Source organism: Lissotriton helveticus, chromosome 1_1, assembly GCF_964261635.1.
Source record: "Lissotriton helveticus chromosome 1_1, aLisHel1.1, whole genome shotgun sequence".
Classification (NCBI taxonomy): Eukaryota; Metazoa; Chordata; class Amphibia; order Caudata; family Salamandridae; genus Lissotriton; species Lissotriton helveticus.
In genome coordinates, this window is record NC_136057.1 from 1,834,881,586 (window position 1) to 1,834,903,198 (window position 21,613).

At 44.5% G+C, this 21,613-nt stretch overlaps 1 protein-coding gene across 2 annotated transcripts in view; it reads right to left on the reverse strand.

Moving 5' to 3' along the window:
• Positions 1–21,613, reverse strand: part of LOC144753555 (cytochrome P450 2D6-like) — a 294,974-nt gene that overhangs the window by 33,402 nt on the left and 239,959 nt on the right. The window contains exon 8 of one of the 2 annotated variants that reach the window (XM_078641207.1): positions 20,483–20,624. In XM_078641207.1, the coding sequence (XP_078497333.1) occupies positions 20,483–20,624 (142 nt within the window). Of the gene's footprint in view, positions 1–20,420; positions 20,625–21,613 lie in introns of both variants that reach the window. The other variant, XM_078641214.1, reaches the window with a different exon arrangement.

Here is a 21,613-nt window from a genome sequence, read left to right on the forward strand (position 1 = left end):
GGGACCACTGATTAGTATGGCTTTTAGCTCAGATGGTTATAATTTACTGTAGGCATAACAAAGCAGTCAGTGTGGCAGGGTGTGTAATCCGTGTGGATACAGAAGATTAGGGCAGCCTTTGTGCGGCCACTGCAGGGCTTGGTGTTTGGTAGGCTACCCGGACCAGATATGGCAGCGTTTTGGGCAAATGTATATAGCCGTGTGTTATAGGAAAAGGTGAAGTATGCATGTCTTCTATATGGACAAACACAGGGAAAAGGCTTTCTTCGTAATGGCTTGCTCCCAAAGCACTGGGACGCACTAGGAGGACACGCCTTTAAGATAGGAGTATATTTTCTATATTTCTTGGCCTCCGGATGCTACCAGAGTTCATACGATTTGCTAGTGTTCTCACAGGAGGAGAACGTTTGGTCAGTGAAGGGGTTCGCAAGCGCATCTAGATGCCCTGCTCAGTGGAGGCGGGGGGCTCCCTTGGCAGGAGGCCGCACCCAGACTGGCAGCTTCCGGGTGCGCAGAAACGCTAGCAACTTTATTGTTTAGTCAGAGCGCTACCAGCTGCCTTTTTGCAGGTATGGTTCGCCCTGTGCAGTGGTCTTTTCTCGTTGGTGCAGCGTGCGACACTTCGGTATTGCGTGTTCGGGTGTACGTAGTGTCTGTGCAATGCCGGCTTCTGCCAGAAGAACATTTCCCGCCTTTGGTCCTCTAGAGGTTTTATACAGCGCTAACATTATTCTTGGTGTCAGAGCGCTGCATAGAAGTACCAGCTTTCAATTTATCAAGCCTTGTTTACTGCTTCCTTCATGCGGCTGGGAGGAGCTGTGCTACGCTTATTCAAACGCTTTTTGTATAGCGCGAACTTTTCCCGTAGGTGTCAGAGAGCATTACATAAGAATCTGTTGCATGACATGGAAATTTGGACTACATGAGTTCGGTAAATGGTACAAACAGCTTATGTTGCTTATGAGCAAGAGGCGAGTGGAAGCGTTTGTTACACTTGCAAGGTTTCTGCATATTTATTTGTACATCAGAGACTCTGAATGTGTCTAGGTGCTTCACAGTAGGGACAGGACTGGTATGTGGGAGCACTTTAGGTGTACACCTTATAAGCAACCACTAGTTACATGTAGCAAAGTGTCTATCGTGGGCACATGTTACAGGGAGTAGCTAGCCTTGCATTACAGGAGGATAAGTGATATGAGGGCAAGTTGCATACGCTTACCTGGTACAAGTAGGAGGTATAGAATGCTTTACTTGATAGAAGTCCATGTGCTTGTTACTATAAGAGTACATAAATAGGTAGAAGGTTTTTTCTGCTATAACAGGCACCTGTCATATCACAAGACACTGGGAAGACCATTTCCACAGTCATGGAGTAGAGAACTTTATTTATCAGAGGTCTTCCGTCCGATATTAGAGGGCACGTTTTGTATTGATAGTGTCTTTAAAGAAGGAGCACTTTGGGGTCGGTGTGAAGGCCTGGGATGAGAAGGTCTCACTCGGTAGTATGTCTAAGGGACGAGTTATGAGGGGTCTCTTCTGCCCGGGCTGAGATTATGTATTGGTATTAGGGGGGGCAGGGCTTCTACGGATGCTTTATGTATGGAACCACTCTGGAGAACTGCCCGACTCACATGGGTGGACACTTGAACTATCAGCAGGGATATTGGTCATAGCACACTTGGGGGGGGGGGGGGTCAGTGAGCTAGGGTCTGGGACCCCTAGTCTCTCCAAAGGAGTCTTTTCTGTCCCTGTTGTCGGCGCGGCGCGCGCAGGTTATGCCCCTTAGAAGTAACCATGATCAGTAAACGGGTGTATGTGAACAGAGCAGGTAGTTCCTGGGCAATATGGGGATGTCTTCTTCGATAACGACTTAAGTGTCTGGGCACTTTGTTTATTTACTAGGCACCAGTTGGGGTGTTCTCTTGGTACGCAGTGGCAGAGTGTGGGCATATCCTGCATATATAAATACATTTTGCTTTCGACAGGATGCACCAGGATGCCCACAACGTTGGCAGGGTTAAAGCCTTCACCGTTAGTGTTATGGGGGCACGCTTTACTATCATGAAGTAAAGGTGGTTACATGTATATTGTGACAATCTGCTCACGCACATGTCTAGCAGGCAACGCTCATGCCTCCTCTTGATACGGATCGTAGGAGTGCTTACGTTTCTAAGTGCAGCTAGTATTATTGTGGTATATTTTGGTTCTGTTCAATTCAGCTATTATTGAATTCCTGTAACTAGCTGGGCAATAGTGTACCTGGACACACTATTTAATTATATTTTGATGTCATGACATCCACCCGGGCCCCACAAGGGCGGAGGGGCCCTCACGATTTTCCCTGCTTATTTGCGGCGGGGCACACACTTGTCACACTGGTAACCTTTTACCCTGTAGGTTAGTCAAGCCTGGACTCCCGGAGGTGCGGCTATGGCCTGCAACTGTTATTGCAGACAAGTTATCAGTGCTCAATTGAGCAGGGTGGTTGTTTCTGGGCTGCGGCAACGTCCCTCTATTGTTTTCCTCAGCACTGCTGGCTTTCAGTGAGGACCGCTCTACGCCACGGAGTAAGTTAAGTTTAGTGGTGACTTTGCCTGTGGATTTATCGGTTTGTTTGATCGGTTTGTTTTATTTCTCGTGCACAGAGTAAGTTGGACACTTATTGGCACGTTTCACCCAGCTTGGGTTGTGTCTTAACAGGTAGGCCTGCAATTGTTTTGAATGGGTTTTACTTTAGGGACCAGAGGGGGCAGGTAATAACAGTCTTTGGACAACTGCAAGGGAAGAACATATGTCACTCTTTGTGCTCTGTACCATGGAAATGTCACACATAGCGGTTGATACCGGGTACCTCTGATAAAGGGTGGCTAGTTCGTGGTTGAGTATGCAAGGAAGCTTTATTGTGGCCCTTTATCTTGTGCAACTAAGCAGCATTGACTGGCACTTTGACTCCCATAGTAGCGTATTTACGTCATTGTTACACACAGGCACACGTTTAGCTTGGGAATCTCTGACATAATGCAGCCTTATCCTTACCTTTTAGAGTCTCTTGTTAGTCATTGGTTTATTTGCTGATTTGGGTCTTACTCAGCTTCATGTCGATTGCTGGCACGAAAGTGTTATTCGGGTCCTTCGATGTCACTCATAGTGCACTGGACTGATGGAAATGTTACACTTAGCAGATACACCTTGGTGGCTATGGATGGGGGCGACTTTTTCTTGTTTGGATGCAAGAAAGCTATTACGGTGGCTTAGTTCTCTTATGCACCATGAAGCATTTGTTCTCCTATGAGACAGCCTTGTATGTTAGCGCTCCTTTTCTACGTCCGGATAGGGGGGCGTTGTCTTAGCGGCTAATTACCAAGCTCTTCTTAGCACTTTTGCCTGTGCAAGCTGGGTAGCCCATGTAGGCGATTGCTTTAGCTGTCTTTGGAATAGGATCCGCAATGGACAGGAATTTCCTCAGCCTAAGTCCCTCTTCAGGGGTTGACTCGCAGGGAGGGCCTTTGACTAGGAGCTTGGGTAAGCTTTTCACCCAGACAGCATCGATTTAGTTGTTATTCAGGTAAGTTAGTCGGGACTCCTTTGGCAGTGTTCACTTACCAGGTAGTAAGAGGAGGAAGTATTAGTTCCCTGATTTCCACAGGATGTATTTACTGTTATATAGGACGCTTGTTAAGCCTCATAGGGTACAAATTAGGCCAGGCACAGGGGGACGTCTTGGTATGTGTCTACCACGAAGGGATCCCTACACAGTGCTATAGTGATGTTGCCTGCGCGAACATCTCACTGGCCTCATACGCTTGTTGGAGAGGCTTGCGACCAGTGGTGGGCTGCTCAACTAATGTATTATGTGATGGGGGCAGGCATGGACAAAAATTTGATCCTCGAAATCTGCCTTGTCAGTCATTTTGACTCGATGGCGTTCCCACTGCCGATGTTGGGTCAAGTTGCATTCTGGTAGTACCCCCTCCTACCGGGCTGGTACTCTGGGATACCCGTGCTCATGTCACTCTTCCCATGGCACGACAGTCACTACTAGGTGGGAACGGTCAGTTTCAGGCCATAACAGGACAGGACCAGCCACTCTCTTTTCTGGTCACCTTCAAGCATGCAGGTCACACACTCTGACTGGGGGTGCGGGGCCCTATGCCATTAACATAAGCTGCGAGGGGGCATCGGGCTGTCAAATGTCCTCGTGGGACAGAGATGGGCATTAGGGGCCTAGTGCATGACGCAGTATTTGCAGGGACACATATGGGTCCCAGCGGATCCCCCAAAGGGATCTCAGCGAAGCAGGTGACTCAATACCTGATAGCCCGACACCGTCCTGGTGGATGTATCTAGGCTCATACGGGTGGTTAGCAGGGACCGGGATTCGTGTCCGGTCATAGGGTCAGCAAGCAGGGTAGACTGCACTGGCTGGCCCTTCATGGAGGTTTTCAGTACCTCCACAGGCAACACACTCTCTTTCCCTCCACCTTGCTGTGACACCAGGCTATGTCGCCGGGGAGCTTTGGAGAATTATTGTTAATTTGTCTGGGCTCTGGGGCTAGCATGCACTTTAGAGGAAGAACACGAGCGGAATTGGCCACACGTTGGTGGCAGATGAGCTCTGTGGTCTGATTTCTTATCCCGAGCTCCAGTGACATGTTGCCCTGTCTGGGACAGTGAGGCAGCTGGCTCGCACGAGGTTTGCTGCGCCATGTGTAAGTATTTTGGGCAGAGATTTGGCCTTTTACATGTGGGCTACAAGTCAATCTCCCTTGGTGTTGCTGGACTTTTGGGTCAGCGGTCCACGTTGGCAAGGACCTGTTTTTTCTGAATAGGGAAGAGACCATAGCTAGGAGGAATGTCGGCCTTGGTGGGGGGCCCTGGCTGCGACGGTCGCCACACCCAGGGCTGTGGAGGAGTTACAGGGCGATCCCGAGGCGGAAAGGTACCCGGGGGTACCCTCTTCAGGAGCACAAAGGATGCTAAGGCCTAACATCCCCAGGAAGTCTGTGCGGTGGACCCTGGGGGTACGACGGCGCCCCGCTATCCTACGGGCGGTTGGAAACCTGTACAACCGGGGGTCGCTTGAACGCTCCGCCCCTCGTAGGGGGGGCGTGAGCAAGAGGGTGGACCAATGGTTCACCGGATTTGGGAGGGGCTATCTCCTCCCATAACCGCTAAGCAACGATTGGCTAAGGCCACGTTGCAAATTGGCCCATCAGGTGGTAGGTCGCGAGGGGCGGCTTGCCTTTTGGATCGCCTGTAAGATAACCCACCTTGTTGGCATTGTGTATATGCTAATAAACCTGCAGCTACTTTTCTCCAACAAAAGAGTTGTCTTGTCTGCTTATTTCTGCAAAATGCATGTTACTGCGAGTGGGCTGGTGAGTGGGCCGATATCGGCACTATGCAGGCCGACCGACACATGCCCGCAGGGGACACAAGTAAGAGGGCGGCCACCGTAGTGCCACAAGATGGCACACGGGGCAGCCCAGCCCTTTGGGACCCCGGAGGGTCCCGAGCATCACTTCCGGCCTGGGGTGGGCGGGGGAGAGTATATATTCCTCCCCCGCCCACCGAGCGGCCTCTTTGTCTGCTGTCCCCTCACCCTGACGCCGTTTCCCTCCCTTCCGCATACCCGGCGTCTTCAGGGTGGGGGGGAAATGTTTCTAATCTTTTCTCATTTGTGTTGCAGGAGGAGTTACAGGGCGATCCCGAGGTGGAAAGGTACCCGGGGGTACCCTCTTCAGGAGCACAGAGGATGCTGAGGCCTAATATCCCCAGGAAGTCTGTGCGGTGGACCCTGGGGGTACGACGGCGCCCCGCTATCCTACGGGCGGTTGGAAACCTGTACAACCGGGGGTCGCTTGAACGCTCCGCCCCTCGTAGGGGGGGGCGTGAGCAAGAGGGTGGACCAATGGTTCACCGGATTTGGGAGGGGCTATCTCCTCCCATAACCGCTAAGCAACGATTGGCTAAGGCCACGTTGCAAATTGGCCCATCAGGTGGTAGGTCGCGAGGGGCGGCTTGCCTTTTGGATCGCCTGTAAGATAACCCACCTTGTTGGCATTGTGTATATGCTAATAAACCTGCAGCTACTTTTCTCCAACAAAAGAGTTGTCTTGTCTGCTTATTTCTGCAAAATGCATGTTACTGCGAGTGGGCTGGTGAGTGGGCCGATATTGGCACTATGTGCAAGGCCTGGAAATTAGTAATCTGTAGCATGACCATCCCTCACGGACTAGCCTTCTCAGCATTCCAAGCATGGCACGCTGTGAACGCTGCTCACGAATTGGTGGAGCTGCCCTCCAGGAATGGCTGCAATTACCATCAGGCTCCAGGAGTCTGTCTCATGCTTATGGCAAAGGTGCCCCAGTGCCTCTACCCAGCTTGCCTAGTACTCCTTTCTACACCACTTTCTTCTAGTGGTTCTTGTCGCAGTGCAATATCTGGGCTGCTGGCACGCTATTTGCAGTGGAAGGGACTGTGTCCTGGGAAATTGGTTTTGGTCTGGTAAGTTAACCCACGCTATGACCTACAAGTGTACCAATGTGTGTCATGCAGCAGGCTGTAAGTCTAGTTTGAAAAACATATATGGCACAGAATTGTTTATTTTAAGATATTCCCGCTATTTGCCAGAAACATGTCGAACTGCCACTGCCAGGGCCAGTAACCCGTGATACCGGGAAGAATGGCATCATTAGAGCACTCCCAGGGAGCGCCTATGCACAAACCTGCAGTAGTGTCTGCTGCTTTGCTAGAGAACATGCTTGTATCCTCGAACTGCTTACTTTTGCACACTGGGGGATCATAGCAGGCATATTTAATGTTGGTGCTTCTGTCCGTGAGAGATAAAGAGCAGGTCTAGCCAGGGGTTGGTGGAAGGTGTCAAGGCAAGTTCACAAAGAGCCCCCCCCTCGCAAACTGTGTGAGTCCTAGGCATCTGCAGGCAGGACAGCTAGGAGGGCGTGGTATCCAGTATGCTCACCGTCCTTTTTCCCCAGCACCTTCCCCCCCAAGGGGCAGCAATCTGAGGGATAGCCCCGGGCGCCACAAGCTCTAGCTACGGCCTCAACTGTCATATATTCCTGTTTTATCTGAGGGCCCATGGAAAGAGTCACCAGTTACAACATTTGCGGTGAGTCTGCTTTCTTCCAGAACCACCTGTGTTGAGGGTAACCTGTGTGCCTATCCAGTTCCTTCAATGGTGCGTGGAAGTAGGGGTGAGAGATAGATTCTGCTGCGCTGGTGGAATTGGTGGAATTTCGACCACTCTGCGTTATGCAGAGTTTTATCTCACGCGCAGCTCAAAAACAGTAAGTTGGCCTGCACAATGTAAATTTAGCACCCGATAACATGATTGCCAGTTGCTAGGAGGACCCCTGAGAGATTTCTCCTAAGCAGGCAGTTATGACCGTTCGCAGTCAGAAAGCTGCTGCTCAAGTAGAAAATCTACTTGAGTGGCAGCAAAATCAAGCCAAGAAGTTGCACGCTCTGGCACACAGCATGGTGCTGTTTGTGCCGATTTTTCAGTGCAAAAAGAGCTCTCAGTGCTAAATCACAATGCGTGTAGTGCAATGTGCCTATTTCCACCCGAATCTCACATAATTTTGTTTTGTAACTTTGTAGAATTCTACGGAGTAAAACGCCGTGCGTTCTGTCCAGGACTACATGGAAGAGAGGCAGCTGGGTTAAAAACACTGATCAAAGAACAGTTGACCACATCAATATCTGCAATATGGTTGTAGAGATTTAACAATTTGAACCACCGTTCCATACTCCAAGGATTGGCCTGGCACCAGCTTTAATGTGGCCAATCATAATGTCAGCGGCCATCATGGCCCCTTAAAAATCGAAACATTACTGGCATATTTTAATATATAGCACTGAGAATTATTTGGTGCCCTAGTAGTTATTACAGGTATAGGGAACAGACCTCAGCTGTAGGCCCCCCCACCACGACCACGCTAGCTGTTGGTCTTGTAGACACCTGTAGTATTGTCCACAGGCACGGGAATTGGGCACTCCCCCTTTCAACCACTTTGTTGGTGTTTGCCAGGCTTTGGGAGTTCTCTTCTGGCAATTATTAGGAGGATTGTGGGCACTGCATTGAACTAGCGGTTTATGTAGCAGTTGTATTGAAACCTAGTAAAATGATTGCAACTTTAACATCAGCATAAATCTCAGACTGGTGTTAGGCTAGTGAACGCACTGAACTGTATCAAGGAATCGATTATGCACAGTGCTCTTTCTTGAGAACGCATTGTCTGAAGTGTCTCTATTGCTGTAATTGGGCAGACATCCATAATCTCGTTCCATGTTTGCAAACTGAGTATTGATTTTATTCTTACAAATTAGGGACCTGATCAAGAACACTTCCATAGACTTAATCTTGGGCACAAATCTCAATGTTAAAATAAAAATGAGCACTTAGTTTGTTAGCACTATAATAATGTGTGGGATCAAAGCTCCTAGAAAGAAGTTGCTGGAGAGTCTCATTTATATTTGCTGATTCTCATTTTATATATTCTACTAGCAGCCCATCCCGACGTTGTCCGGGTATGAAATAGAATGTGTGTAATGTGTGTATTCAGATATGGTCATTTGCGTGTTCCCCCGCTTGAGGCCCTGATTGATGTTAGCAAGCACGTGTCCCCCCGCTTGAGGCCCAGCTGCAGCCCTGGTTCATGTTAGCAGGCGCATGTAATTAGTGTAGTGATCCGCCGCCTGAGCCCGGCTACAGCCCTGGCTGATGTTAGCAGGCACGTGTAATTTGGTTTAATGTGATAGTTCAGTAACAGCGCGCATGAGAGGCTGCAGTAATTGTCCCCGCAGACAGGCTCAGTCGCGTGCGCCCCCGCTTGAGGGCCAGCGGCGACCGTCTAACAATTAGAATTGTGTGAGTCTTGAATGATTGTTTCCCGCTGTTCTTATTTTTTTTATGACCCACACCGACGCTCTTCGGCCAGAGTGCTTTTTAGACGCACCCAGGCCAACGCACACACTGTGTTTGGCCCTTTCAGACACACCCAGGCCAAGGCACACACTGCATTTGGCACCCCCAGTATGTGTGAGACAATGGGCAGTCCCCCAAGGGAGTCTTGCGAATGGTTACTTACCACGCTTCGAGGTGAACGCCTTTGTGATGCCCCCAGCACACGGCCACAGCAGACGAACTGATTAATGTACGATCCAGATGGCATGAAGTGCGGAACGTAGCACCCGCCCCCAGCGTTTGTCACGTCCCCAGCGTGTCCCTTGATGCGGCGCAATTGCGTAATTGGCGCTTCACATGGCATGAAGGGCGGACACACGCCCACAGCGCGGACACATGCCCACAGCGTTTGTCACGGCCCCAGCGTGTCACGCCCCCAGCGTGCCCCTTGATGCTGCGCAATTACGGCTCACATGGCATGAAGGGCGGAACATACCACACGCCCCCAGCGTTTGTTACGCCCCCAGTACACGTCCACAGCAGAACGCAGACACGCTCACAAGGGACTACTTTGCTGGCACGGTTCTTTTACCTTTTAAATGTATATGGTGGCCGTCTGCATAGCCTATGTCCTTCTGCTGCAACTGCCCTTTCCAACGCTGTATTGGGTGTTGTGATTGGTGCTGTGGTTACTGAGATTACCCGCCTAAAAGGTTTGGGCTCTCTCTTTATAATATTAGTATGGATATATATATATATATATATATATATATATATATATATAGATATAGATATATATATTGATACCCCTCGGTTTCTTTTCGCCAGAATTTGCAGCGCTCTCTTGCCGGTTCGTAAATCCCCGCGGCAGAACCACGCTGCAAATCCACAACCAATTCCCCCAGCTGGGAGAAAAACGGGACGAACTCGCGTTTTTCTTCACTTATGTGCTTTTTTATTTAATCCTCACAGCATGGAGTTTCTCAAGCAGGCAGGCACAAATCTATGCATTTCAGGATAGCATATCCCTTGTTCACGATCAATTTGGCTCCAGGCTCTCAGTCTATATAGTGAGTCACATTATTACATCATTTCCTGTTTGATGTTATTTTGGCCCTCGGCCTTCTGTATGATGTAGTTTTTTTCAATTTTTTTTATCCGTCTGCATAGCCTATGTCCTTCTGCTGCAACTGCCCTTTCCAACGCTGTATTGGGTGTTGTGATTGGTGCTGTGGTTACTGAGATTACCCGCCTCAAAGGTTTGGGCTCTCTCTTTATAATATTAGTAAGGATTTAGTTTATGTGTATTCAAATACTTTTCTTTTTGTAAAAGTAATGCACTCACTAACCATTCAGTTATTAAAGGGGATGGAGATACTTTGTGCTCTGAGAGGTATGCTTATGAGCCCCCTTTGCTATAATCTTGCACCATGCAACAAGGTGCAAGAGTGACGCAAATGTAAAATTAGTTTTATGAAGCCACTCAAGGCCATTTTGCATAGCCCTGCGTAGTTTCTTAAATCTCGAGTGGTGTAACACAGTGCACAATACTGCTTTGCATTACTCTGCGCCAGGTAGTCATTTCCATGGGTGGTGTGTTGGTGTTCCAGCGCAAAATCCGTGGATTTTGATGCACTCCCAGATTTACAAGAACAGGTAAACATCGGAAGCACCAAAGAGATACTGCTCCCCAGGAGAGGCGTAACAAGGAGAAAGATCTTTATTTCTCCTTGTTTTTTCCTCTTTCTATATGTGCTGCATGCTACAGCAAACATAGAAGAAAATGCCTCTCAGGTTTGTTTTTGTGCAGGAAGGTGCCCCTCCTGCACAAAAGCAATCCTGCCTACAAGAGAGGCACCCTTACACCATGGTGCAATGGTGTCTGCAGTAGCGCTAGGCTGTCAAAATGGCACCAGCACAAGGGAAAAGGACAGGAATGCACCATACTGGGTAATACAGAGCATTCCTGCCCTTTCCCTATGATGCAGGGCAGTGGAGCAAGGGGACTTGCTGCTCTGCCCAGTGCCACAAAACTCATAAATATGCCCCTGAGTGTCTATACTTTCATCGCAACCTAAACTAAGCGCTGGGCTGTCCTCGGCTTTGTTACCAAAGTAATGTGTTAAAGGAAAGTACGTGGTTATTTAAAGTGGGGGCCAATGAAACAGTGGCCGAGGACACCTGTGGTAAATTGTGCAAACTCACTGAGTCCAATAATTACTGACTTCAAGACCTGGCCTGAGAAAAGTTTGAGCAATTGCCTAGAATACTACATGAAATGATGATATTTGGCAAAATGCTGGCTTTAAGGATAGTTGATCAGCGCCCTCCTATTATATCAAAAGGAAAAACCTCATCTATGTTAAATCAAAGTTGGTGATACCCAGTGAGAGGCAGCCAACCTCTAAAACATTGAGACTCTGCTGATGAATGTTCATCAGTGTACTAAGTGCACAGACATGGATAAAGAATCAAGCTACACCAATTTAAATATGAAAAGCAAACCCATACACAGTTGTTTTAAACATATATAAATGTAATTATTACCGATCACTGTATGATCAGATCAATAACAGTCTCAACTATCATATACAATGTGGATAATCAAATGTTAAACGAATGAAAATCAGTACATGAAAAAACATATGGTTAAGATCGTGCAACTAATGTGCGACAATCTAATGCAATTTTGGAGAAAATAACCAGCCCAGCCCAATGCATTTTGGGATCTGTTGCATCCCTTCTTCAGGGGCCACTGAAAAAATGATAAACAAGTACTCGTATTACAATGCTGTTGTTGCATAGACAAAATTATTTACAAAAAAGAAAACGTTCAGGAAAGGCCCACTAAGCCCTGAATAGCCTTTATAAACTTGCCCATGACAAGAAACAGAATGGTGATAGTGTACTCAATAATACCTTAAGCCAGCCCATGTGTAAAAGTCAGATGTGACTAAATGCCACACAACATGAAAAAACCAAGATGGTGCACAAACACCATGTCCACAAACAGACACTCACTGGTTACTGAAAGCTGATGACCACAATGTACTGCTATGCTACTGCAGCTCGAGCTATGGATCCGTGAGAAAATTGGCATACTAAGTACCCTATCTATATAAAATCAATACGGACTCTACACTATGTAGCAGACACATTACCAAAATCGTCATTACCTCACAACTGAAGTACACTCAACCCAATGGGAAAGAATGTCACAGGAATCACCAGAATGTCTGCTTACAACAAATAATGATGATGTTACAAGGCAATGTCCACACGTGTGACCAAAATCCCTTCAACCCTACACATTCTCTTTTCGATAAAGTGGAAGCTCTTATTTTACCTCGAATTCCTGGGATTGTGATGAACATGCAGAAACTTCTATCTGATATGTGCGTGTACTCTTCCTTCTTCCAGCTTGTAGGTTCTAAAGAATTATATAAGACCTCGGCATTACAAGGTAATCCCAAAACCAATGACGACCCCCTTAAAAAACGAACTTTGTACCACCACCAAAACTAAATTGCATGCTTAGTGCAATACCATCAGTTTAAACAACACGCTGTGAAACAGCGCTGCGGGCCACCTACCCAATCACAAACTTTGGTACTCCGAACTGCTTGATCCTCTGTTGCAAGTTCCAACCTCGAGTCAGACCATTCCAAACTGAACATATACAAGACTCAAAACTCCAACTACAGTGATCCAATGATCACTAGTACGCACTAAAAGACGAAGAATAAAATAATAATACCCCAAAGTTGACGACGCCAACTGTGGCTGATATAAATGTAACTGAGGACAACTGAAGTGAATAAGACCTGCCCCTCACTGCCAATTACTCGCTGCCGCGAAAAAAAGACTGCTAACTCAAAATCAGTATATAAAACACGTAATCACAATAAATCACGCGACAAGGTGCAACTCGGACTGCACATCGCTGTGTAAAACGCAAGATGATATCAACAATAGTAAGTGCATAGCGATTCTATCAATTAAGTGATAAATCCTCAAGGCGGTCAGAACTAAATTACTAAAGCTGCTGCATGCAAAGAAGAATGTCAAGAGGAGTTTTCGTTGAGTGTTCGAATGGTACTCTTATGCTCTGAAATGCGCACCTTAATTTTACGTGTGGTTTTGCCAACATATAGAAGGCCACAAGGACATTTGATGCAATATACAACACCTGCGAAGTTGCAGTCTACGTTGTATCTCAACTTAGTTATCTTGCCTGAGTGTGGATGGTTGATTGTGTCTCCTACGATTCCCTTATTACAATTTACACAACTATAGCACTTGGCATACCGTTGTGTGTGGATTGAGTGGATTCAGTTGGATGCATAAACAATTCTTTGAGGTTCCTACCACTCGTATAGGCAAACAAAGGTTCTCGAGCAAAAAATCCATTGAAATTTGGTTAACTTTTTAGTAAATTCCATCACGATTTTATAATCTTTCTGATAGTAGAAGTTTTTGTTGAATATTTAGAAACCAATACTGGACGTTGTTCGGTTGTCTTGGGTTTTGTTACAAGTAGGTCCTCTTGTTTCAATGGTTGTATTTTGGCCCCAGTTTGAGTCAATGAAGTGATAGGATAACCTCATTATTTAAAGTTCTCACTCTGTTCCTCAAGCATTGCTCCCAATGCTTCCTCATTTGACGTGATTCTCTTAATCCTCAACATTTGTGAATATGGCAAGTTTTGCAACAAGGATGGTGGATGGAAACTGAAAAACAATAACAAATTATTCCTATCCGTAGGTTTTCTGTATACCGATGTGTGCAATTGATCATTCTCCTTCGTAATCAGCACATCCAAGAAAGACAAACTCCTATCATTGATGTTGAGAGTGAATTTGATCCAAGAATTTCTTTAGTTTAATTCTTGAATTAAAAGTTCCAGTAGAGCTGCTTAGAGCGGCTGAATTGTTCAAAATTTAAAAAAATGTCGTAGATGAACCTGACTCAGAAAACCAAGTTTGAACTCCAGAGAGCATCTGTGAAAATATTGTCCTGTTCAAATTTCGCCGTGAAAGTATTGGCGTACGCCGGAGCACGAGAAAAACCCATAGAGGTACCACTTGTCTGAAGATAGAACTCATCCTTCCATTGTAGGTAACTGTGTTGCAAAACCAAGACCTAGTCATAAATATTTCTTCAGTCGAGTTGTCACCTGCGCAGAAACAGGTCTTGAACAAGGTACATCTTTTGTTCCCGTGTATCATACCAATGCCTTGGAACTCGAAGTGTCAACATTCAAATTTATGAGGAACTTGCGTTTAAAAAATTTTTTCACCAATGTCTTACCGGCACTTGATCCAGCAAACATCAATACTAGTGATCAAGATACGGAGTCTGAAGATTTGAAACCCAAGAGTACATACATGGCACCAGTGTCACATAAACTGCTTGATACCTTTGAGATGTTAATTAAGAATGACTTTGCTAAACTAAACTTATGGCTGAACGTGAAAATGAATTAAAAAAAAACATGAGATGAATATTATTCAACAATTGGCAAAGGATTCTAGATTAACATTTCAAATGGATGACAAGGGTGGTGCCTTGGTCATCATAGACACTTTCTTTTACGAACAAAGTGTATACCAACATCTGCAAGACTCCAACACTTTTATTAAACTGGATCAAGATCCAACATTAATGTTTATGGATACCCTGAATAAAATTCTATTAACACTCTGAACTTTTTACATGTTACCCATCCCCGGAGACCTAAATTCTACATGCTCCCGAAGGTGCACAAAAACTTGGAGACTCCTCATTTCAGACCAATAGTATCGGGATGCGATTCCATCTTCACACCGACAGGACAATATGTTGATCACTTTTTACAGAAGTTTGTTCAACAGTGCAAAAGTTACATTAAAGACACTACACATCTTCTACAATTACTGCGTACGGTGGGTGAAAACTGTGTATCTTCTTGGCTCCTGTACACCATAGACATTATTGTGTTGTATACTTCGATTCCCTTGAAGGAGGGCATGGAAGCGTGTGAATGGGCCTTTTTACAGTTGCCAGAATGAAGTACCAATGAAATCGTCACCATGGAATTGCTGATGTTTTGTTTACAACACAGTTACCTACAATGGAAGGATGCGTTCTATCTTCAGACAAGTGGTACCTCTACGGGTTTTTCTGGTGCTCTGGCGTACGCCAATACTTTCATGGCGAAATTTGAACAGGACAATATTTTCAAAGATGCTCTATGGAGTTCAAACTTGATTTTCTATGTCAGGTTCATCGACGATTTTTTTTAATTTGGAACAATTCAGCAGCTCTACTAGAACTTCCAATTCAAAAATTAAACTAAAAAAATTCTCGTACCAAATTCACTCACAACATCAGTGATAGGAGTTTGTCTTTCTTGGATGTTCTGATTATGAAGGAGAACGATCAATTGCACACATCGGTATACAGAAAACCTATGGATAAGAATAAATTGTTATTGTTTTCCAGTTTCCATCCACCATCCTTGTTGCAAAACTTGCCATACTCACAAATGTTGAGGATTAAGAGGATCACGTCAAATGAGGAAGCATTGGGAGCAATGCTCGAGTAACAGAGTGAGGACTTTAAACAACGAGGTTATCCTATCACTATATTGACCCAAAGGGTGGCCAAAATACAACAATTGAAACGAAAGGACCTACTTGTAACAAAACCCAAGACAACCGAACAACGTCTAGTATTTGTTTCTAAATATTCAACGAAAACTTCTACTATCAGAAAGATTATAAAATCGAGATGGGATTTACTAAAAAGTGAACCAGATTTCAATGGATTATTTGCTTGAGAACCTTTGTTTGCCTATACGAGAAGTAGGAACCTCATAGAATTGTTGATGCATCCAACTGAATCCACTCAATCCACACACAACGGTACGCGCAACTGCTATAACTGTGTAAATTGTAATAATGCAATCGTAGGAGACATAACCATCCATCCCCACTCAGGCATGATAATTAAGTTGAGATACAATGGAGACTGCAACTCCGCAGGTGTTATATATTGCATCAAATGTCCTTGTGGCCTTCTATATGTTAGCAAAACCACACTTAAAATTAAGGTGCGCATTTCAGAGCATAAGAGTACCATTCGAACACGCAACGTCAAATCAAATTTGGAGTCACACTGGTAAGAACACAAACTCTATTGCGCAATTAAGGTTCACAATTTTGGAATTGCTACCTAATAAAGTAGGTTGTGATTATGCCAGGGTATTATCTCAAGGGAAAGTGTGGTGGATCAAGACAATGCAGACAATGATGCTAGGTGGTCTCAATGACAAACTGGAAATGTTGTGTTTTCTTTTAGACGATATGTTGATGTGTGTCATAAGTTCTTCTGATGTTGGTCATTTTTATATTGCTTTTCTATATCTAGATTGTGATATAATACTTACACATGCCAACTTTTTTGTAATCAAATTCTCTTATTTTTTATTTTATTTTATTTGCTTCACATGTGTTCACACATCTTGTATAATATAGGTGTGTTTCACAGGGTGTTTTCCTTTGTTGTTGAGATTATTACTTAGAGGCTACTCATCTTGACGTTCTTCTTTGCATGCAGCAGCTTTAGTAATTTTGTTCTGACCGCCTTAAGGATTTATCACTTAATCGATAGAATCGCTACGCACTGACTATTCTTGATATCAACTTGCGTCTTACACAATGATGTACAGTCCGAGTGGCACCTTGTTGAGTGATTTATTGTGATTACGTGTTTTATCTACTGATTTTGAGTGAGTAATTGGCAGTGAGGGCCAGGTCTTATTCACTTCAGTTGTCGCCAGTTACATTTATATCAGCCACAGTTGGCGTCATCAACTTTGGGGTATCATTTTTTTATTCTTTGTCTTTTAGTGTGTAGCAGTGATCATTGGATCGCCGTAATTGGAGTTTTAAGTTCTGTATATGTGGCATCGAGTGATATCTAGCCACACGTTTATGTTGTATCAGGAGTTTGGTTGACAGCAGCATTTTGACTAGCCTATGATGGCGTAGACACAGAGTCCTTCGTTTGTTTCCGTAAATGTTATTCGTGTTGGTGAATATCGCGTGAGCTTTAATTATTACCGCTACAGGGTTCAGTTGGGAATGGTCTGACGCGGGGTTGGAACTTGCAACAGAAGATCAAGCAGTTCGGAGTACCAAAGTTCGTGATTCGGTAGGTGGCCAGCAGCTCTGTTTCATGACTTGTTGTTTAAATGGTTGACATTGCACTAAGCATGCAGTTTAGTTTTGGCAGTGGTAAAGAGTTCGTTTTTTAAGAGGGTCGTCATTGGTTTTGGGATTACCTTGTAATGCAGAGCTCTTATATAATTCTTTACAAACTACAAGCTGGAAGAAGGGAGAGTACACACACATATTGGATAGAAGTTTCTGCATTTTCATCCCAATCCCAGGAATTAGAGGTAAAATAAGAGTTTCCACTTTATCTGAAAGAGGATGTGTAGGGTTGAAGGGATTTAGGTCACAATTGTGGATATTGCCTTGCAACATCATCATTATTTGTTGTAGGCAGACATTCTGGTGATTTCTGTGACATTCTTTCCCATGGGGTTGAGTGTACTTCAGTTGTGAGGTAGTGATGATTTTGTTCATGTGTCTACTACATAGTGTAGAGTCCGTATTGATTTTATATAGATAGGGTCCTTAGCATGCCAATTTTCTCACAGATCCATAGCTCGAGCTGCAGTAGCATAGCAGTACATGGTGGTCATCGGCTTTCTGTAACCAGTGAGTGTTTGTTTGTGGATATGGGGTTTGTGCACCATCATGTTGTTTGGCATTTAGTCACATTTGACGTTTACACACGGGGCTGGCTTAAGGTATTATTGAGTACACTATCACCATTCTGTTCGTTCATTTCTCTATTCACGAGCACTTGAGGCTTTCTTCTTTGGATTTTATCATGAGAACCTTGATTGCGTCTTCACAATTCTAGTTTCTTGCCATGTGCAAGTTTATAAATCCTATTCAGGGCTTAGTGGGCCTCTCCTGAACGTTTTCCTTCTTGTAAATATTTTTGCCTATGCAACAACAGCATTGTAATACGAGTACTTGTTTATCATTTTTACAGTGGGCCCTGAAGAAGGGATGCAACAGATCCCGAAATGCATTGGGCTGGGCTGGTTATTTTCGCCAAAATTGCATTAGATTGTTGCACATTAGTAGAACGATCTTAACCATATGTTTTTTCATGTACTGATTTTCATTTGTTTAACATTTGATTATCCACACTGTTTATGATAGTTGAGACTGTTATTGAAAAGATCATACAGTGATCGGTAATAATTACATTCATATATGTTTAAAACAACCATGTATGAATTTGCTTTTCATATTTAAATTGGTGTAGCTTCATTATTTATCCATGTATGTGCACCTAGTACACTGATGAACATTCTTCAGCAGAGTCTCAAAATGCTGGTTTGACATTTTAAACTGTTGCACTGTTGTTTGGCGTGACGTGTCCTCACATACATTTTTGCAGGAAGGACTTGTTTCACTATAAAAAAGCACAAAATTACGTGTGCCATTAACAACAGCCTGTCATGCTCAGATCATTCCTATCATTCTGTGCTAGGATTGTTACTCACATAAAGTCTCAATTTCTCTCTATGGAATAACAGCTTATTCTCAGTCATTTCGTGTAACAATTGTAAAATGAAATGCTGGAATTCCCATAATATTACGACGGCGTAAAATTGTGACCATCCAAATTAGGTCTCGCAGAAAGGAGGTTTATTATCATTTTATTTTTAAAGGTTCTATGGGCCGGGCCGAGTCTTGGGGCTGGGCCCTGGGGCCATCACGGGCGCAGTTATTCGGGGGAGTGGTGGGCACTGAAATCAATGCACATGTCAGTTTGGCCTGCCATCTCAGGACAAGTGCACTTAGCTGTCTCCAACACAAGCTGTGTTGCCAGGTTGCAGACAGCAAGCACAGGCTCCCAGTCTCTCTCCGAGCGCAAATTCAGGGCACTCAGGCGAATCCTGATGCTGCTTTCAGGGATGGGGCAGCAGGGGAGTTTGAGAGCCTGTGCTGCAGCGAGAATTCAGAGCAAAAGAGCAGCAGCCCGGGCTTCAGATAAGTTTCTCTTTTCACTTTTTTCTATTTTCTTCGTAGCTGAGTTCCCTCCCCCATCCTGCCACTCTGCCCACACACCAGCCGCTACTGAGCACCAGAGTATTGCAACTATGATATTCTCTGACAGAAATATGATCTCTAGATATCAGCTACAAAAAATCGCATCATTGGAGTTAATAATGGAAAGTCTTCAACCAAAGGACAGCAATTTTAAAAATAATATTTAGCACCCAATATTTCTGGCAGACTATATTTTTGGTACCAATATATTGACATAAAACCACCTCTGCCACATGAAAATCTTACTCGGGGCTATACAGGGATTCATTTGACTATATAGAGTTTCAGTCATGTACTGTATTCTTTTAACATGAGCCACTGAGGTCATTTAGAGGGTTTCTCATTGCACTGATGTTCGTTGGCGTTCAATAAGACATTTAACAAAAGCAAGATTGTACTAAATATTGATCTCAATGGAAATTGCAAGGCATATTTATCAAGGTTTTAGGGTGATGCAAAACCTAACTGAGATTTATCAAGCCACGCAAGGCCACCTTGCCCCAGGGAGGCATTCCATAGTTGGAGCGTGGGTGTTTCCACGCATTCACCGAAGGAATTTGCCGCAATCCCAGGTTTACCATTAGTGGTAGACCTGGGAATGCATCAAAATGCTACACCTCCCCAAGGAGAAAGATTTTTATTTCGCAGTGTTTTTTCCACTTTTTATGTGCATTGCATTCTGCAGGACATATAGAAAGAGAAAAATGCGTTTGAGGATTTTCCTAACAAAAACAATCCTGCCATCAAGGCAGGCAGCCTTTCAACATGGCGCAAGGGTGCCTGCATTGGCACTAGGCCGCCAAAAGTGCATCAGTGCTAGGAAAGGACAGGAATGCGCCATATAATATTAAATAAAGCACATTCCTGTCCTTTCCCTTCCATGCAGAGTAGCAAGTTATTTATTTTATTTTATTTATTTTTTTTTGAAAACCTTTATTGGTCATAAACACATGAAATACAGCTCAGTGCCTACAACCCACAATCGTAGGCCGGCTTTTACAGTGTTCCGTAAGAAGATGGTCAAGTAGTCACAATAAGGGTATGGGATGCACACAGCAAGCCGCCTACAACCCACAAGGGCCGGCCGCGATGGAATTAAACATGGGTCATAGAGGCAGAGTAGCAAGTTGGCTTGCTGCATTGCGTTGTGTGAAATGATGATAAATATGACTCTGCATTTCTCTTCAACTGTACACTCTATGTGTTTATCTCATCTATCAATAGTGAACTATAAGCACACATAAAATTACCAATACAGTCAGCATCTGCAAATAAATGTATGTTACAGTGACACTGCCTCCAATAAACACGTTTAACCTCTCTGCTCAAAGTGCTAATCTACACACCCTTAGCCTAACAAGTATATATTTACCTGCAGAGAAAGGTAAGAAGGCTTCTCGCTTGATGAATTGGCCATCATCATCCAAGAAGTGTTCTGGATAAAACTGGTATGGTCTTGCCCAGATGGACTCGTCTTTCAGGACGGACGTCATGTTGAACATGAGTGTAGTGCCCTGCAAGCAATAGTCAACATGTTAAACAGAGAATATGCTCAAGTTCATATCTGTATGTTCATGGATACACATGATAGCAGAGGGGACTACACAGAAAAGTATTGGTTTGCAGGCTGTGCTAAGCTCTTCTTACTCGAAAACGACCTCTTTTCATGGATGATGAACCTAATTCATTCAGTGGAACAAAGCTGGTTGCTGTCTGTGGTATTTACTCTTACATCCAATCCTGTGAACCATGCACTCAAGGGTGAACCTTCATCGATGCATAAGGTGCAATGTCTATGAAAATCACACAAACATAACATGTTTAGTCTGATGTCTCGATATTTTCTCACCTTACCATGTCGACTCTGGGAGCACTACTACCTGTGGATTCAATAATGGAATTTAAAGGTTTAGTTGAGCTGCCTCAGCTAGTATACTACTTGCCCATGAGTACCCTTGAAAAAAATTAGACTTACTGAATGGCTCAGTGGAACTTTATTGTCCACTTACTGCTCATTTGCTGAGTCTCACTCAGCCAATGGTAGCGCATAGGAGTGGAGAAGATCAATCATCACTCACACTGCCACAGTGGTGCTCTGCCATATTTTGCCACCAGTTTTCTGCCAAATAAAAGTTCAATAGGAAATGTTCTGGTGGTGTTGTGAGACATCCTTACAATCCCTCAGATATTGACATAATGTCTCTGAAATGGCGGCTCCTGAGACCTTCACACCAATTCTGGATTTCTTTTAAAGAGACCATAACTCGCTTCATGATGTCATTGGGTTGAGGCCACAGTGGAGTGATTTTATTGTAGTGAAATGCTAAATGTACAGTAAAGTATTTAAAGTTGCTACCATTGAAAAGAGTGCTGTTACATGTTTCAATGTGGACGGTGTGCCAAAGGTGGAGAAAATGTGTTTGTGGTTAGAGTTAACAAAGTCAGCCAAGCTTTTTGGAAAGGCCAAGACTTCTGGAAAATTTGAAAGTTCGTGGCTTATGAT